Source organism: Pholis gunnellus (genome assembly GCF_910591455.1).
Source record: "Pholis gunnellus genome assembly, chromosome: 13".
Classification (NCBI taxonomy): domain Eukaryota; kingdom Metazoa; phylum Chordata; class Actinopteri; order Perciformes; family Pholidae; genus Pholis; species Pholis gunnellus.
In genome coordinates this window covers 5,604,621-5,624,975 of record NC_136540.1, presented here as the reverse complement: position 1 = coordinate 5,624,975, position 20,355 = coordinate 5,604,621, and the positions used below count along the sequence as shown (strand labels likewise).

Below are 20,355 nucleotides of genomic sequence, written 5' to 3'. Positions count from 1 at the left end.
ACTTTTCTATCACATTAACCCGGAGCATGCATTCCAGATCTGCGCACCTCCTTCACCTCCCCGTGCCCTGCCGTCAATCACGGCCCGCTGTGTTGATCTGGACTCCGTGTTTGCTTGGACAGCTAATGGTGGGGCGGATCAATAGGTCTGATTGAGAGGTCATGTTGGAACATGGCACTTGGATGACCTCCAGGGATCCCATTTGATCCCTGATCATGTCTCCTCGCGGTCCCCTGACAAACAGCTGCATTCACAGAAACACGGTAAAAAAAATGTAATTAAGAATATCTGATTCTGGCATACTCTTACAGTTTTAGTTCCCTTAGACCTTATCTTTTCTTTTTTCATCTAAATTATACATTTATAAACTTTATACTTTAGACTATTTGTAATATTCCCTGGATGGAACCAACAAGCTAAGAAATGTAATGACATGATTTGAGAGAAAACGTCACACTGAGAGAAAGACTGAAATGTCAGAACAAAACTTCTTTCCGCTGCTGAGTAAAGAAGCATTTCCTTAAATACAATTTCTTAGTAGAGCCTGCTCTAATCTCCTCACACTAATCCCTCTTTCGCTAGCCTAAACAAAAGAGTACAAGAAAACGCGAGGAAAGTGGTAAAACCTCTTTAATGAAATCCTATTTCTCAGCCCAATCCAGGCCACACAAACACTCCAACTCTTCTGCTCTAAGCCTCGACACAAGCCTTCGTGCTTTCCTCTGGATGTGGTTAGCGGTGCAGATTAACAACTATCATTCACAGAGCCAGTAAATAGAAATTATTTGGTTAAATAATCTGCCCAGATATAAAAAAAAATAAAAATCCCAGTGATGTGGAATGTGGTGATCACTCAGGAGCAAGACCTGAAATCTATAAAAAAGATGAATTATCATTGATATTTTTCCAAGCATCAGTGCATGTGCTCTCTATCCCATGATAGAACTAACTAAGTTGTTGATATATAAAATATCAAAGTGCCACCTAAGAAAAGAAAAAAGCAAAAGCAAAAGTTCCATGCAAGTTAAAGCTAATCCAACAAACCCCCAACAATATCTTAGCAGGTTTGTCCCATCGGAATGTGTTGTGGCGATCTCATTATCTTATAATATCGTTATAATAATGACCAATAGAAACAATGGCAGAAAAAGCAGAAAATAAGACCCCAGTTTTTTTTAACAAACTGTAATCATCTTTTAAATCACATGATTAGAAAAGTGTGAATCCAGACTAGACTTCCCGAACGCACACTCTCCCTCCCTCTCACTTGATAAATTCACTCACACAGCCTGGCTTGAAGGGTGAGATAGTGGCCAGATTTCTGTCAGAGTGATGTGCTTGCAGGGGCTTCCCCATCTCTCCCTCTTACACTGATTGACACTGATACACTGATGCACTGTAAACATGCTCATGCTGCATGTGTGTGTGTGTGTGTGTGTGTGTGTGTGCAATGAAGACACAAAGAGAAAAAAGGCATGGGAGAGCGACGGCAGCAGCGTTAGAGTGCGTACGTTTCCGTGTTTTGTGCACGGGAGCAGGCGTGTGTAGTAGTGTGTAAATAGTCAATAATAGCCGACACTTGTCAGCCCTCTGCTCTGTACACACAAAGCCTGTGGTTGAGCCATTGTTGAACTCCGCCTCTCCACGCCAGCCAACCCCCCCCCCCCCCCCCCCCCTCCCTCCCACACCACCTCCCTCACCCCCACAATCCGGGCCTCTCAAGCAGAGATAATTATGCCTATTGTACCCCTTTCACACACAGACAAAACGCACGCACGCATACGCACACACACACACACACACACACACACTTGTTTGTGCTAATTCACACACACCCACCCACGTGCCTACTCAACCTAACTGAGTAAAAGATGGCTGCCAGCACCCCATCTGTTCCTGCCCAGCTCTCAGTCGCTCTCTCAGCACACTGGGGCAAATGTGAGTGGGGCAAAACTGATCCGGAGCAAGTCAAAGAAGAAGAAACAGAAGTGAACAATCTGCAGAACAAGTGCTCTTTAGTTGCATTGGAAACTGAATTTGAAAGGTAAAAAATGAACACATTTCCATGTTGTTTTTGTCATTTCTTAGATGATTTCGCGAGAAGTTGTTCATCGTTAGGTTTAGGTGTTACCACCATATGTTTGCGTGTGTGTGTGTGTGTGTGTGTGTGTGTGTACATAAAAGCGGCACCATCGGCTGCATGCTTTAGTCTTTAATGTCCCCCACTCTCCCCCATGGCCATGCTGTGTGCCATGTGGGACAGAGGCAGGAAGGGAGGAGGAGGGAGGGGTGAGGGAGGGATGGTGTGAGACGTGAGGGTGGGGGTGACAGAGGGCAACAGTCGATGTGGTTATGTTCAATGAGCCCTGGGGACGCCACGTGCTCCCTGTCCTCCTCTGTCACACCACGTCCTGCTGCACCCAGGCAGCCCGAGCACAACAACAGGACAGCCGTCACACAGCAGAGCGGAGCGGAGCGCAGCCTTAATGTACCCTGAGTTAATGTTTAATGAGCACTCCATATTCAGGCAGCTTCATGCTAAATCTGAAAATGGCTTTATTGTGTTACTTTTGAGGGGTGTGTGTGTGTGTGTGTGTGTGTAGGGGGCAGGCTTGCACATTTGTACTTTGCGGAAGCGAGTAAGTGTGTGTGTGTGTGTCTGTGTGTGTGTCAGACCGGTGTTTACAAGAGTCGGCTGTGTCCCAGACAAGTGTATCTATTAATGTATTCCTGCTCTGAGTGCAAAAGCACAGATTTACAAACAGACATCGTGTCCTAACACACCACTGCTCTCCATGAGGTCCCTCAGCCTTTGTCACCTCTCTCCTCGCTGCACCTGTGCAAAGCCTTGTGACACTAACTTTTTAATTACTGAGAGGAAAAGCTGTAAATATACATATATATATATATATATATATATATATATATATATATATATATATACGTATATATATTATAACCATTTAGCACGCATCAAGGTCACCTCAATATATAATATAATTCATATTTCTATATACAAACAGGCACATACGCTGTATATATTGTATATGTAAAGGCCCAATCAGCAGTTGATGAACATTTGGTTCATATGGTCCAAACCCCCTTATAACCCATGTAATAGACTACTTTTGACTAAACTATGATGTGCTGTGAACTATTCATGGCTGCAATTTTAAACCAACATTTTAATTTATAAGTCTCTTTCCATGTTTGATGTCTATGTTTACATCTCTGTAAACTGAATATCTTTGGGTTTCGGGAGTGTCAGTTGGTTAAAAACTAGAATTAGATGACGTCCGCTCAGTTCTAACTTTCTTATCCAACAAATCGTTAAACTCTACTGTATTTTTCCAGGTGTTGCCAATGAACCCCTATGTGTGTGTGTGTGTGTGTGTGTGTATGTGTGTATGTGTGTGTGTATGTGTGTGTATAGGGTTGTGTCTCTGTTGAGCCGCTTGACTTCCAGCAGGGGCCCCAGGGGCAGAGGATTGATCGGTAATGTAGCCTGTAAGTGACCTCACCACCCGTTGACACCCATTAGGATCCAAGTTGAAATTAAAGGCCTGATAACTCAACATTTACACACCGACAGGTTTAACACAGGTTAAACCCACTTTACTTTCAACACAACAGGGGTTTAACTAGACCGATGAAGTCCGTCAATGCATGCAAAACACATCTATATCTTGTACAATGCAACCTTGGTGGAGTAGAACATGGCGGAGTGGAAGTTTGGAGAGAAAATGAGAATTGAATTTAAAAGCAGAAAATAGTACAAAGGAAGAGGAAAAAAAGAGGACACCGAGTATTGAGGATGAGTGTGTGAACTGTTGATATGTGCAAGAAGAGTTATATCTTTTGTTTTTATCTAATCTCATCCATAAATTGAAATTTCTTCCCCTCTGTCATTGCTTTTCAGCTCTAGGTTTTGCGGGCATGTGTATCAAATTACTGTGCAAACACATAAACAAGGCCAAACTGTGTGGCAGGTGGATTAGATGGAGCATGGTTGGGCATCTTCTGTGGACCACCATGTGGCCACAGCCATCTGCTGGTCCAGTCTCTATTCATCGAAGCCACTCATTAGCTTTCTGCTGGTTAGACCGACGTCCTCGATCTGCAAGCTGAACCCTCTCTGTGTCCCACTGTTGTTTTTATTCCCGTCCATAAACCCTCCATCTCTCTGTCCCCGTTCCAGCTCTCCTCCTTCAGATCACTGCACAGACTAGCGGGCCTCCATTGTCTCAGAGGGTCACACACACGCGCACCCACGCTCACACACACACACACACACACACACACACACACACACAAAGCTTAACTACAGGGATGGCATGGGACGGGGAAGTGAGAGGGAAATAGGTCAGTCTGCCTGCACCCCTCCCCTCTTAAACCCCGTCACTGTCCTGGCTGGACAGGAAAGTGGGGCAGGAGAGGACACATACACACACACACACACATAAACACATACGCGCTCGCACGGCTCCAGATGGACCAACATGTGTGTTTGACAAAATGGAACCTGTTGGGGTTCAGAGGGCACGGCTGCGTTGTGTTATGTCATCAACTCAACCTTCAGACCGGTATGTGATCGCACTACTGATCAGGGTCTGCGCATTGTGATTACTTAGTGCAAAGGCACAGGTAAGTAAAGATGAAGTAGATTCATTCAAATTAACTTTTGACAGAGGGGGGGGGGGGTCTAGTCACTTTAGTAATGTTACTTTGTATTCAGATGGTGGGGAATCAGAGAGGAGACACACAGGAAAGAACAGCAGTATTTCAAAATCTCCAGCACTAGCCCTTCGTGCAGACACTCGCAGCTGGAAAATGGAACCGATCCTTTTTTTTTTTTTCTTATGTGTTGCAACAATGCGACCAGCCAATCACAGCCCACCGGAGTATTGCTTTAGAAATTCAAAGAAAAGTTTGGTGACGGTTGAATGCTTTGACTTGCTGTTTGCAGTGGATTTCAGCAGACAATGCCCCTCTTTATCCACACAATACCAGGCAACATCCCAGGCCGAGTATGTGTTACCACAGACACAGCTAATGGGGATTTGAACAAAGTAAAAGACACGCAAGTCAGTTGCGTGAATGCGATTGTTTGTCTTATCTCTCTTTGCTCTGTGATCGTGTTTCCCTGCCTTCTGCACAATGCATGCTGGGATAGGCCTAGGGACAGGAACAAGCATGTATGCAAAATGATGGAATGAAAGCATTTGATTAAAAAAACGACAGGTGCACGTGTACGCGACCATAACATGTATGGATTTACTCACTCCAAATCAACTGCAACTGCTCCCGCTGTTTCTTAAGCAGAGAAATAGTGACGGGCCAGACAGGCAACCACCCACACACTCGCACGCAGAGAGCTCTCAGTCACAAAATCAATTTTAATTTTCACATCTTCATTAGGCCTATCCAAAGAGCCCTTCGCTGGCTAAGAGAAAGAGTTTGACCGACGGTGTTAAAGTAACTCAAAAAGATGGTTAACTGTGGAGTTGGTTATCAGCATCAATAATGTTTCTCATTGGACTGTTTATATAACCACATGTGTCTGCCGCGTATTGATATTCACCGTATGTGTATGTGTGCATGTTTGCACAGTTGTTGTGCATCCACGTGAGAGTGCACTTACAATATTCAGATTGTGAACTGTTCAGGCAGACGTGTCGTGTTTTAGAGGTTACGCTGCGGATAAGTGACGCCTCTGATTGGCTGTAAGGATGATGAGGTCACTGTGTTGATTAGCGAGGAGGACGGGGGTCAAGGTTGAACACGGCCGCATTGCGAGCGCTTGTTGTGTTTGTGTGCGCCGCTGTCGTAGGGAAATGAAAGTTCAGTGAGCAGCTCATCATGTTCAACATCTGATCGTCACACTCACTGCTCATCAGCTGACCTATATACCCCTAATTACACACCGCAGCCTCATGACGGTACACAGCAACACCCTATGTAAGGAAAACATAACACACACAGAGTACTGGCACGTCCAAACCACATCAGCTGTATTCATGTTTAGGAAATACAGGAAGTCATGTTGTCACTGTGAACCAAACATGATGGGAACTCTTACTGTAAAGAGCGACTGAATGGAGGTGAATTGAGAATCCCTCTTGATTTTAAAGTTAAACAGCATATTAGAATAGAATAAAAATGAAATTATTGTAGATTGAAAATTGAATTTTCAAATCTTATTCAATAATCTAACAGAAACTTTTATACAAGAGAATGGCTGGTTGTGTGTGGACAATATGTGCAATTTGTATGCATTTAAATAAAATAAAATGAGAAGTAGTGTGTGGAAAAGATAATCAAACTGGATTTTAAAAAGGGATTCCGTGAGTGTTTGTACCCAAAAGGAAAATCAAAGCTGTAGCATGGAATAAGGCCGGAGCCGAAAGACACTAAAAAATGATGTAATACATTTTAACATTAAATGCATAACAGCCATTTTTGGTAGTTCTGACAAAATGTGTTGTTCCTCAATATTACTGTTTTCTGCCAGGATGGTTACTGAAGACAAAAATGTAATACAAAGTACAGTAAAACACCACAATACTAAAAGGAAGTAAAAAAAATACACTGAAATTTCTGAAAATAAACTACTGAAACCTGGGTGCATGTGTATGTGTGACACAGTGTCTGTGTGTTTTGCATACATATAATATAAAACACCATCTGCCAGGACCTGAGGCCGTTCTTGCCCTACTACCCTCCTTGCTTCTCTTCCTTTGGTTCATTTATCTCCTCTACCTCTCTTCCCTCTCTCCTACATTGTTATTGCAAGCATTTTAAATGGAGAAAAACATAATCATACATACGTCTAGAACATACATTGCACACAATATATAATCACACAATAAAACACTCATAATGTATTCACAAACAGACAAAAAGACTGAACACTACATTTCTCTCTCACTCGCACACACACACACACACACACACACACGCACAAATGAGGTTAATGAAGATGAATGTGGGGGCACAGTCCTATTGACATCCTATGTCTCTAATTGTGGCCCTGTTCTTCAAGGACGTGGTGGGAAGACAAGCAGGGAGAGGACAGGAATACATCTGATGAGGACAAACTGTGGAAAAGTCATGTGACTTGGAAGAGAGTCCGTCTAATGCGGTGTCAATCACAATTAAAGGCCGGATCTGACATTAGGGTGAAATTTGTATGTGATGAGATGTAAAAGCAGCGATAGCAGAGAGGGGCATGTCTGTGAAAAGAGGAGGAAGATGAAGGAGAGGGAGGGAGGAGATACTGAGCAGGCAGGGAGGAGGAGGAGGAGGACCAGATCAGTGATCCAGAACAGTGAGCAGACAGAAGACACGAGTTAAGAGTTCGGTCAAACATATAGCACAGTTGTGCATCAGCCGTCCTCACACACACACACACACACACACACATACAAGACAAAGACATAGTTCAATCCTATGAAATGAACAAACCTGCCCACCCCGGGATAATTCAGATTGACTCATGTGATGTCCTACCTGGTACGATGGAAACCGTGTCTCTCTCCCAGGACACGACGCTGACGTACTCCTGCACGGCAGCGGGGATGAGGCACTTGAACACAGCTACGTTGCTCCGCATTGAGCGCTGGTCCGCCACCCGCACAGTGTAGGGCTCCCTGAAAACTACAAAAAAAAAACGCACAAATCATATTGAGAGAGCCGATATCTCAAGATTTAAAAAGGCAAAATTATAACCTACCATTGAATAGTTGAATTGCGGTGACCCATGGTGGTGTAAATGTTGTTTTCAGGATTTTAAACATAATATACATACATATACATACATAATACATATATTATCACCACTTAATATCTTCTATCATCTACCCAGAAGATGTGCCGACAATGGACGAACATGATTGTACCGAGACAGAAACAATAATCTACTTGCGTGTACATCATGAAAAACAACACATTAATGACCTTTCATCAATTACCACAGAACGCCACATTTACTCATTGCAAATGACGAGCCTACTCTTGTGTTGTTGGAACTCTTCTAATTCTGCCTCCCCTTTCACCATAACTGCTGCGAGCCGCCATTAAGCGGGATAATCGTGGAAATTGTTTTCTGCTTTTTGCACAGAACTTCATAAGGACGCAGAAGAGTTAGCTGCACATTTCAAGTAAACTGAAGGGTTATTGCTTCAGTTTATGCAGGTTCATGGAATGAAACACTCTGGTGAATGAGCAGGGACTCATTAGCAAAATCACACGAAAGCTAGGACGTATCCTAAGGTTGCTAAGAAACTGGTTTCGGAATCCCTTCCCTGGTAACAGACACGATGACAGCGTGCATACATTCCTGCTGCAGGAGCGAAACACATGCAAGTGCGCGGAAATTTGCATCTTCTTTGAACAGATGAGTAGAATTTAAAAAAAAAACACACATCAGTTAAGTTCCTCTGAAATAATATAATATAAACCACCACTGAATTAGACACAATGGTCACGAGGCTGAACCTCAAGACAAAGCGCCCGCATCCTGTCTGACCGTAACCTGTGCACCAGAGCTGGCCCGACAGAGGCCGCTGGCTGCAGGATGTTTGGTTCATGCTAATCCCTCGTCTCCTGAGGCCAGGCTTTTGGGTCATGTGGGAATGAAGGCAGCAACCGGCTGGCATGCAGCTCAGGGCCCTGGCTCAAATCCTCAACTTGGCGCTAGTATTAGTATTAGAATGAATATGAGTATTAGTTCAGATCGGTGTTGGGAGGCAGAATATGAAAACAGATGTTGACGGCAGGAGGGAAGGGGGAGGGACCGACTGGCCTGCCTGAATGAATGATGGAAAGGAGGGGGGGGGGGGGGGGGGGACAATAGATGCAGAGTAACTAACATCCAGCTGTAGCTTTGTTCCAGCTGAGGTTTGATGTAACTGTTTGGTGAAGTATTTCTGCTGGTTCTGGAGCTGCACGAACCCAAACCCCCAGATGCACTATTTTACTTTAGACGAGGTCTCGCTTATTAAAGCAGCCTCCCGCGGTCCAATCAATGGAAAGCACCAATTAGGTTTGTTAATGAGAGATAATTAAAGAAGTGTGCTGTGGCTATATTTAGTCTGGCACAAGAGGACAGTTTGAAGAACGAGGAAGCAGGGAGGAGAAGGAGGACAGAAAAGAGAATATGATGGCAACAGAGGCAGCTTTTGGTCAAAATGTCCAAAAATAGACTGCCTATAATATCTACTAGTTATTTATCAATGTATTCTTTATTCTACCCGAGGCTTGAATTAATTATTTCTTCTCTTTCCTGAGATATTTTTGTATGTACAATCAAATTATATATATATATTTTAAAAAGTTTATAAATTAAAATCCCCCTGTTTTAGGATAGCATACAGAGATGGTGATAACATCACTGACACTGAACTGTATCTGCTTATCACTAGGTGATGAATTACTTTTCTCACCTTTGCTAAGCATTCCTGTGAAGTTCCTGGTGGCTTTAATTGTACTGACCTTTTAAGAAGTGAAGGACTGTCAATTAGGATGAATTTGTCATGCCATATAACCTATAGTCACACTTTTTCCTCCTCATCTGATCTGGTTCATCTAAAAAATCACGTTGGAGTTGCTACTTAACGCTAAGGACCGCCGGGGTTGTGTTTTGGATTTCATCTTTCCAGATGGTGCCATGCTGTAGATGCAGCTGAAGGGGTCATGTCGGTATAAAGTGCAGTGGTTCATCACCATCTTCGGTCAAATAGGTGTGAGCGAGGGCCTCGCGTAGTATGTGATGCAGATGTTCTCTCTGTAGACTGTGTTCTAGGTCAATCTGTGTTCAGGTCGAGATGGGCTATTTTAGGGCAGGTGATGCTGTGTGTGGGTAGGGCTTTTTGCAGCTGCCAATCACATCTGCTCTACTTTATGCCTTCACAACTGTCCCTTTTTGCTCCATTCTTCAACATGTTGTGTCTAACTTTGGCCTTTTGATCCATAACCCCCCCCCCCCCTTGTTTCATCTCAATCTTTCAAATCCGTGTGTCTTGCTTTACTCTCAGGCCAGTTCCCCTTCCTGACAGTGGTTCCAACTCACCAGCTTTGATGCGGATGTTGGGGCTGCGGATCTTGCCAGCTTGGTTTTCGGCAGTGCAGAAGTAGTCGTTGTCGTGGATGTAGCTGTTGTAGGCTGAGGGCGAGAAGGGGTACAGTTGCAGGGTGCCATTGGCGTGCACGTGCCGGATGTGGGGCACGTCGTAGATGTCGTCGCCGGTGGCCAGGTACCAGCGCAGTATGGCACTGGGGGTGCCCCCTGCTGGACAGGGCAGGGACACCCCCACCGAGCTGGAGTAGGTTACCCTCTGCAGGGAGGCATTCACAAAGTACAGCCTGGTGGAGCCCACATCCTCACTGTGTACTGCAAGGGGGCAAACAGACAACACAACATCACTTATCAGACCGGGGTGGAGGTGAGAGGTCAACAATGAGCTGTATGCGCCGTATACAGTGTGTAAACACTCAAATAAGAGCTAACAGGATTTCCACCGCAACTGATTTAAAGCGATCGGCGTCACTTTAATGGACAATAAAATGGACAGAGAGGGAATGTCCTTCAAATGTGTTGCAAATTAATCATAACAAATATATGTCAAATGTCCAGCTGCAAACATCAGTCATGTGATTCAGAAAGCCAGGGATTTGGGCTAAAGCCTGTGATGATTTAGATGGATCGGAGGGAGGAGGAGCCTGTTACCTCCGTACAGTGGACACGTACACAAACAAAGACAGAGAGAAAGGGAACTCGATGATAGGTTATGTGATTGGAATTTCTATGCCAGACGCAGAGATTTAAGTCTATTTAATCTCCTTACATATTTAACACACACATACACACATGCACACACATACACACACACACGCACACACACACACACATATACAGGAATGTTCTTCATTGGCACTCAGATTAAACACATACAGCTCCAGCAGAGAAAGGAGAGTGAGAAGAGGAAAGTAAGTGGGGGGGAAGTCTCTTAAATTTGGGGTCATAATGGGAAAGATTATAAGATAAAGAGTGTGGGGGACACTGCTGACGGACAGATGTGGACTTCAACCACCGCTGCTGCTAAATGATATCATCTAATACACGTCACCCCACTACATGTTCACCCTGTTAGTTCAGTTCAGCACAGGAGGTCTGTTAAACATCCAGGAAGACGCTCAAATATTTTGATCCAAACTGGATGAAATGACCAGTCAGCATACAAGTTGTTGTCGTTTAAACCATGACTGTTTTTTTTATAAAATTGAACTAATGTATTTTTCCTCTATTTCTCGCCAATTCAATTATGTTTAAAACAATGTCAATAGTTATTACAAGAAAGAAATCCAAACTCTCAGTGGTAAAATCTACAATTTTGAATGTATTGATATGAAAAGTTGATTGATTTAACTGAATGATTAATTTAAAAATATTTATTAGTTATCACTGGCATTTAATAATGTCACAAAATCTTATTTTTGACAAACCTTAAGGTCTCTCAGTGGTCACAATGATCTTTGTGCTTTTGTACTTAATCCTTACTAATGATGATTAGTTAATTTCATGAACTGTTTGTGGTGTGATTACAAAACAGATGTTTTCTTCTTTACTGGAAACATCTTGTAAAAACTTTGTGAAGAGAACAGTTGAAGGTCTGGGACTCAAATATATAAAACATGTATATGTGACAGAAATATCATGAAAAAATAAAACTAGAGATGTGACTACAACATTATTAACACACAGTATGTATTTATGATATAAACTGTTTATTAAAACTGTTATTATCATTGCTTTTTTTATGAATCTATTAATAATCTTAGACAAGAAAATGTCAGAAAATAGTGAAAAATACCCTACAGCTCAAGCTGATGTCATCAAATTGCTTGTTTTGTCTGACCAACACTCGCAAAGATATTCAATTTATTATCATGTAATATAAAGAAAAGCAGCAAATGCTCATGACAGAGACCACAACTACAGAATATTTTTCTTGATTAAAAGGTTTTGAGTATCCCGTGATTCTGCTGTTTTCCACCTTCGTAATAACACCCACAGCTGCTCCCTGCCCTCGGGGTACAGGAGCATGATTATGGTCTGTGACAGAGAAACAGATATCTTCAATGTCTGCGGAGAGAAGTTTCAATACTTGGATTGATAATCACATTATTCCTCATTATCAGCTACCTCTTTAATCTGGTTATTATGCTGCATCAGCTAAATCGTGGTTTTGAACTCGGGGCTTTGTCACATCATTTTTGAATACTCATTAAATCATGCTGTAAGGTTGAGGGAACAGTATTATGTGAGAAATATTCCTGTTGTTCACACTGTTCTTAGATTTTCACAGGTACACGAAGCACAATACCCAAAATAGGCCTAGTTGTGACAGTCAAAACCATCCGTGTGAACAGTGACTGTTACGTTTGTGATATTGATGCAGAGAATCACAAAGTCCCACATGACCTTCTGGAACACTAAAATCAAGCACAAGCAACAAGGAGTGAGAGCAAATAACATATCTGATCATCAAAATATTAAGACTTATCAAGCCTCGTCTTTGGTGAAGCGTGGCTTTAAGGTATGTGCGATGTACACAGAAAAACATCAACAGAATAAATCACCACCATCAACAGTGTCACTGCTGACTGGCACTAAGCTCAGCGCAACAGATCAACGAAAGACGCAGCGATCGCATCCATCCAGGAGGGTTCCTTGATAACTCCAGCTTCCTTTCAAAGAAGTGCTACAATCCCTAGTAGACTACAGATTGATAAAGCTGGACAGAATGTTACAGATGGTATATGAAAATGTGTCTGGTAGTCCAGTGGTGGGCTGCAAAAACCAGGTCAGACTCCCTCCCCTCTGCAGATTACTGATAATGGCCCCTGAGCATAAAGCCCATATTAAAGATTGCAATATCTATAATCTCTCAATGGGGGGACAGGACTAAAGTGGAGGAGTGAGGGGGTCACCCTGAGAGCTGGGGGGGGCGGGGGTGGGGGGGGGGGGGGCTGGGCAGCAGGAGAACCTCTCATACAGTAGATTATATGGCCTGGGGGGCGCAGGCACTGGGGGGCTGGGGAGCAATGGACTGATGGAGCGGGAAGTGGAATAGAAAGGGGATCAGAGCAACTCCCACCACTCAGAGTCAGTCAAAACCAGGCAAACCACACATGAACTTCACACACACACACACACACACACACACACACACACACACACACACACACACACACACACACACACACAAAGCAGCTCTGAGCGCTCAGTCACACTGGGAGGAGACAGAGCGGGTTGCCATGGTGGCACTGGCACTTGAAAGCTGTGACTGAATAAAAAAAAACAATGCAACAATTTAACTGAACAACCCTCTGAACAATCTAAATTTAGAAACTTAGAGTCACCAAAACCCAAATTCTGTCACAGGTCGCAAAAACAGCTGCTAAAGATGAACAAGTAGTTATTTACAGAATGTGTGTAAAACAATTGTGTACATGCCTGATCTCCCAGAAGTGGGCAGGCTGGTCCGCCATAGGATAGAAAACGGCTGTCTGATTAGGTGGTGTGGTCAGGCATATCACACTGGCACAGTTCTGGTTTGTGCCAGACTGGCGGACTTTCCAGTTCATTTAAAACCAACAGACATTACATACCACCTGTGCCAACCTGTACAGACGGCTCGAGTGGCAAGAAAACAAAAATGCCACATGTAGCAACAGCGAGGTTAACGACGGAGATTGCATGCAAGTCCTGAAATGTCAATGTCAAAGAAGAAATTCAAGTTGGGCCAGTGGCGCTGCTGCCACTCACCATAACAACGCCCCGCTTTTCAAATTCAGCCATTATCACCACAAGAGCATGAGAAGAGGGAACTATACTCCCTTGGTGTAGCAGCTCGGATAAGTTTTAACCAATGGACAGATACATTCAGAGCAGACATGTTGCCTCCACACGGCTCTCAACATGGAGAAAGTGCGAACAGCCCTTATGACAAAAACAAGGGCAACATTGCTGACAGAGCTAACAACTTTACACGAGGAGGAACCGGAGGGTGTGCGTTTAGCTAGCCAGTGAATTACAACAGAGAGACACTAAAATGCACACGCGACTACGGCCGACTACGAATCCTGCTGTGGTGTCTCTGATTGGCTAGTACGCATTGACTTTGTTAGTTGGATTGGTTACGTTTAGACATGAAGAGTGAGATTGGTTCAGGTTAGAACAAGGTAAGCCAATCAGTCGCAATATAGGGTGGGTCATACCTTCGATAATATCCCGTCCCGGGTAATTATACATAGCACAGAGAGGGAGGACAACTTCATTATTAGCCCAGGTAGCTATGACTCCACTAGGTCTATATCTTTGTAATACAAATAGTTATATAGTTTATGTTAAAACCTTTAACATAAACTCAAGTCTTAATAGATGGTCATGCCATCTCACCAACATTGAACACTTTTTTTGTTTTGTTTTTAAGCAGATTGAAGTTTGATTACCACCAGCCAATTAAAGAAAAAAAAGTGTCATGATAGGATCTTAAGGAAAATGGGTATATGTTGATAACAGTCTTGACAGTGAAACACCACAAAAAGCAGTATAGTTAACATCTTGTCTTGGTTGATCTAACCAAGAATTCAAAACCCCTTCACTGACAGAAAACAGAGAACATTTGCAAATCCTCCTATGAAAAGAAGTTGGAAGTAGAGAGTGTAGAGCTGAAACACTTAATCGATTGCCAAAATAGTTTGCGATGAATTGTCTGATGACTGACCTAATAGAAATACAATGAAACCTGCAAGTGGACTTTAACAATTTGAGACAACTGTATCCCACGCACATGCACCGTGCGCCCTGATAGCAGCATTGACCAAAGCTCTTGGGGGTTCCTGTGTTTTTGATGTTACTGCTGCAGATCACCTGCATCCAGGAGGCTTCATCAGCCTCGTTCAGACACAGCACGAGAGAAAGCCAGCCCGGAGCACTGACGGCAGTGTGCTGGAGCTAAAGCTTAGGCTGTCAAAGTTGCAGCCACTATTTTATACATCCTGCCAGAGAGCCATGCATGAATATGTATGTCACAGAGGCAGAAGTCATAACCTATGCAAGGTTTCATCATGCATAATGCAGCTGATCTACGCCTCTCCAGGATGTGAGTGTGCATAGTGTACACACACACACACACACACACACACAACTTTATTGTGATGAGGAGGTAAACAAACCCCAGAACCCCCAATGTTTCACATACACACATTCTCACACCCAGAGCTCCCTGAGCCCGACCTGAGGCATAATACCTCCACATGTTCTTCCTATTCTTGGCTCACCCATCTCCATCTTTCCAATCCTTTCTTCTGGTAAAAACACTTTCCCAGCATTTTGTGAATGGATCGTGGTAAAGGTCAAGAGTATAGGATTCAACTACAGACGTGCACATCAGCCATGTGAACTGTCAAAAAAAACTCTGCCTTCTCTCCTCGAGTGCTTGCTATTTTAGAAATATCTTCATTTCCACCGTGTCTCCTGTGTTCAGTCTCCTCCTGTCCTGCCGCCTCCCCTTCACTCAGCCTTCAGGTGTTTTTGGGACAGAAAGTTGCAAGTGTTGTGACGATGGAGACGATTGAAACTGTGCGTGGAGAGATACAGCAGCAGATTAGGAAGTGGGAGGAGACACACTGTAAGAAGGGGTGTGAATTGAATATTGGTGGGCTGCAGGGGGATGAAGGTAGGTGTAAGTTTATGGATAATCCTCAGGGGGTCTGGCATAAATAGGTGGTTGATGGGTGGAAAAGTAGGGGGGGGGTGGGAGGTTGCTGGGGTTACATCTAATCAAGGAAGGGTGGGTCTCAGTGCTCCCCACCTACTGTCTTTCTGTACACCCTGTCCCCAACAATCTGCTCACCAACCCCCCCCACCACCAACACCACCCCTAACACCCCCCCCCCCCCCCCCCCCCCCCCCCCCCCCCGGCCTGTGCTGTGTCAGTAAAAAAAAAAAAAGTGTGCTACTTCAGCAGTCTCCTGGGACCTGCTCCCCCTCACATCAAAGCAGCCAGTTTCTCTCTTAATGTGAATATCAAATCTGTGGATCACAAGTCCCAGCACAGTCTGCATAAACTGCCCCTCCCCCAACCTTTAATTCTGCCTAGTGATGAGGGAGAGAGAGGGAGGGGAGTTACTGCGAGAGGAAGCGATGGAGGGAGGGAGAGATGGAGAGAGAGATGGAGATAGAGAGAGAGAGATCCAACAAAAACAACTACTTGCTTCATAGATTTGACATTTGCTGAACGCACCCTCCTTCTGAAAATGTGCAGCCCCAGCATCCAATAAAATTTGGAGGAGGTCTGGCTCAATTTAGCAGTTCTAGCAGGGGGAGAAAAACATTTCTTACTGTCGACGGCGTTCATTTGCATCTTTTTTTGGGATGTTATTTTAAATGATTAGTTCTTATTCATAATCTCGTTTCGGGACGAATGGGAGAGCAGGGATGCCGGTGACAGAGCTGTGACATCCTATTGGTGAGCTGGGAAGTGCGATGAGCTCCGTTTCTCTGCTGACAGTCTTACACCATGCAGCACACTTTGCCCACCATTAGGCAACAACATTGATTGATTTTGTCTTTTGTTGATTTGTGAAGAATAATTAACATTTGTCTTGTTTATTACATTTCACTGGTCCTTGGAGTGAAAAGTGTAGGAAATGTAAGTCAAGTTGGTTGATCAATCATCCGACATTGATATTTTCTATTTTTTTTAAATTGGCCAGCTTTAGTCATTTCATAAGAGATTTCTTTATTTCATATTATTGTTGAAGCACAGTACCCTCATTGTGAATGAAAATAATCAGAATAGTGTATCATAAGGCCTGAAGGGACCAAATTACAGCAAAAGTCACACTGAGTGCTTGGTATTTCTCCGTTAACCCCCTTAAAGATGGGTGTTTTCGTCAAATTAAATAATGCCGGGTTTGAGCTGGTAAAAACATGTAGGCCTGTGCCCCGCCTGAGTAATGATTGGCACCCCTGTGGACCACACAGCTCTGTCATTGAGTGGTGCCTATAGCTCAGATTGCAGCTTTAATTGTGCAGCCTTGCAAAGACAGCACAGGGAATTGGACTGGGGAGGAAAGGAGGGGGTTATTTTTGCATATTTCTATTTGTGGAGGGTGAGCAGTGGAGAGGGACAAGAGTGTGCCAGGGGGAGGATCACCTTATTGCTTTAAATTAAATTTCAAGTTATATTGTTTGAATATTACACAAATCTATTTATTAATTTACTTTTGTTTAAAATATTTTATTTCAAATTGATGCTCAGAATGGGCCTACAGCAGGCCTGTATGTTAACGTGGATTTTATTCTCTGATAATTAATCCACAATTATTGTAAATTCAATATGTGAATTTGATTTAAAATGAAAGAAGAAAACACAGGTTTTTGTTTGGACATGACCAATTAAAAATCATGTTCAAATCCTTTAATCAGGTATTATATTTTTAATTGCTGCAGAAAAATTATAAGCATTGTGCTCTAATTTTCAAAGATCCGTTAATAACCCTCCTAGACCTGAGTGTCTCTGACATAATAGCAACATTTATTTAATCAAAAGTCTTGTGTGAAAATGTTAATATATTTTAAGAATAAATGATTGATCTTCCAATTTAGCTCCTGCAGAAATAACATCCAAAAAGTGTCCAACATTTAACAACAAAACCAAAAGGGGTGTCCCCGACACTTCTCCTCCGCGCGCTTGCCAACACACAGACACACACACAACACACACAACACACACACACACACACACACACACACACACACACACACACACACACACACACACACACACACACACACACTCACAAAAAACACGAGCCATGATGCACGCGCTGGCACACGCGCGAGCACGGCGGCGGGGTCCAGGTGCGCTATTAGTGAGGAACATGACCGGGCAAGTCTATAATTTGCACCCACGCCCCTGGACTTTCTCATTTTGTGAAATAAATTTGCTTATTTTAATAAGATTCTGCAAAACCCAGAGAAGCTCTGAAATCACAGCTTTCCAGTTGAATAATTGCTTTAAATCAATAGCAAATATTTGGAACCTCAGTGAATTTAAGAGAGTTGAGGAAAACTATAAGGACAACAAACACAGGCAGCACATATGTGACTAACTACTAATTGATATTCGCCAATATAAAAAAAAGGCTTATTCAATGTGTGCGAAAATGCCAGAACTTAAAATGGCCTATTTTAATCATCTCGTTTGCATCGAGAACAGCCATATTCCTCCTTCCAGCCAATCCACCATGCCCCAGACTTTTTTGCTAAGTAAATGCACACCCTCTCAGGCCCTGTGCTATAAGGACAAACAATATGTAAACATGACTCCAAACAAGCAGGCTACACAAAGGCCTGGAAAATGCTCTCAAGTGGAGATAGTGTTGAATTCCTGTTATTTTCGACGCAGATTTATTCAGGATTATTATAATGCACTGTAATAGAAGATCAACTTTGCAGTGGGGTCGGAGATTTACTGCATATACAGAGCAAGAAGGAATCCATTTAAACAAACAACCCGCCTTCTTTATTTATAAACACAATTAAACAAAGGAGAAATTGCGGAGACAAAATGATTTAAATAAGGAGGACGAATCTGAATGCGCCAATTAAGGCCTTCATGTGGGAGCAGATCTATTAAACTATTAAGGCCGTTGTGGAGAAAAAAAGGGGGCCGTTTTTTCGCAATCCAATTTAAAATGGAAACAATTTGTCATCACATAGACAACGAATTAAAACCCTAAAATTCTCATCCTAAATAAAAAAGAGCATCTCTTTGGGATGAAGAGCCTGTGTCAAATATAGTCCATGAAAACAGCTGCAATTAGCAAATGCTACACAATGAGAGCATCAAGATATCAAAAAACCACAAGAATTCCCATCAAAACTTTACAGAACTGCAACATTTTTGAGTGAACTTGCTCTAAAATTCGTAATCAATTGATTGCAGGCCGATACATGTTTTCATTTTTCTCTCACCCTCCCTCAGTATTTGCATTCTCCCTATTCAGCCATTTTACATATTCATAACCGGAGTTGGTAATGCGAAAACAATCCGTGCTATCAGCACCATCTGAGGCCGCCGCATAAAACCCCAAAACAGTCAGGGAAAAAAGAAAAATCCCTTTACACCTTTACTTTCAAAATATGTCTACCAGTAAGTCTCAAGCAGGTTTATACATTTTGATTAAACGATTTTTTTTTTAAATATATCAATTCCTCATCACAGAGCATCCGATGATACATCAAAGCACAAGCCACACACATCATTCGCCGCCACAAATCGATTGAGGATTCGATTAATTATCACTTTTCATTCAACTTAAACACAGCAAGACTCCAGCACTCGCTAAGCAGCATTTGGAATATGTCAAGCGTTTCTTTTTTTCCTTACCTTCTTGGAGAGAGTACAGCAGGAGTAAAGTTACAAGCCACATGCCATAAATAGCAGGTATATTTTTCAGGAATATTTGGCAATCCTGGCAAGTGTGAGGCGCGGTTTTTTGGCCAGGCGGGTCTCCGTGCTGGACTGGCGACTGTGCTCCCCGGAGGTCTCTCCAGCCCTGCTGCCCCGCTAAGCATGGAGGGGAAATGAGAGGCGCTTCAGCCCCGCCCATGTCCCTCCTCTCTTCCCAAGACTACTGTGCATACAAATCCATCCTCACTGCACTAATCAAACACCGCGGAACGATGGGTCACAGCAAAGCCGAGAGTTGGTGTGAGCCGAACAGTGGATTTCGGTCAAACTGGTCCTAATGGCCAGTTTGTGTGAGCGGGTGGAGCTGCGCAGACAGATCTGTTGGCACCTTGGAGAGAGCGCACCCACCTGTGCGCCCCTGATGACCGCGTTTTCTTTGCGCAATATGGATCTACAAAAACTGCTCAGGTTACTGCGAAGACTCTAAAAATGTAGTAATGTCCTTTCCTTTGACTTTGGGCCTCAATCACAGGGACGCGGAGCTGCACCACAGATTAATGAATGCTTTTCTTTGTCTTTCGGAGCCATGGAACGTGCGCAGACATTTGCGCACAGATATGCACTGCAGATAGAGAGGAGGCGAGAGAAAGATAGTATAGCGGGGTGTGGGGCATGACACTTTCACACAGCAGGTGAATAACACAGCAGGTAAATCAAAGCAATTATCAAAGGTTTTAGTGAAACCTTAAAGCATTGTGAGCAACTTTCTACATTGCTATTTTCCCCATTTCATCCTGCTCTCTGTTGCGCTCCCCTGCATAAGCATAAATTAGGACGGCAAGAGTCAGGACACTCCCAGTTCATAGAA

The 20,355-nt window shown here is 43.3% G+C and overlaps 1 protein-coding gene across 1 annotated transcript in view; it reads right to left on the bottom strand.

The window, feature by feature from the left end:
• Window positions 1-19,686, bottom strand: part of LOC306704790 (cell adhesion molecule DSCAML1-like) — a gene marked incomplete at both ends in the record, with an annotated part of 49,034 nt that extends 29,348 nt beyond the window's left edge. The window contains 3 exons of the mRNA XM_079171308.1: window positions 7,510-7,656; window positions 10,070-10,390; window positions 19,464-19,686. Of these exons, the coding sequence (XP_079027434.1) occupies window positions 7,510-7,656; window positions 10,070-10,390; window positions 19,464-19,686 (691 nt within the window). The remainder of the gene's footprint in view (window positions 1-7,509; window positions 7,657-10,069; window positions 10,391-19,463) is intronic.
• Between the last annotated feature and the right edge of the window lie 669 nt (window positions 19,687-20,355).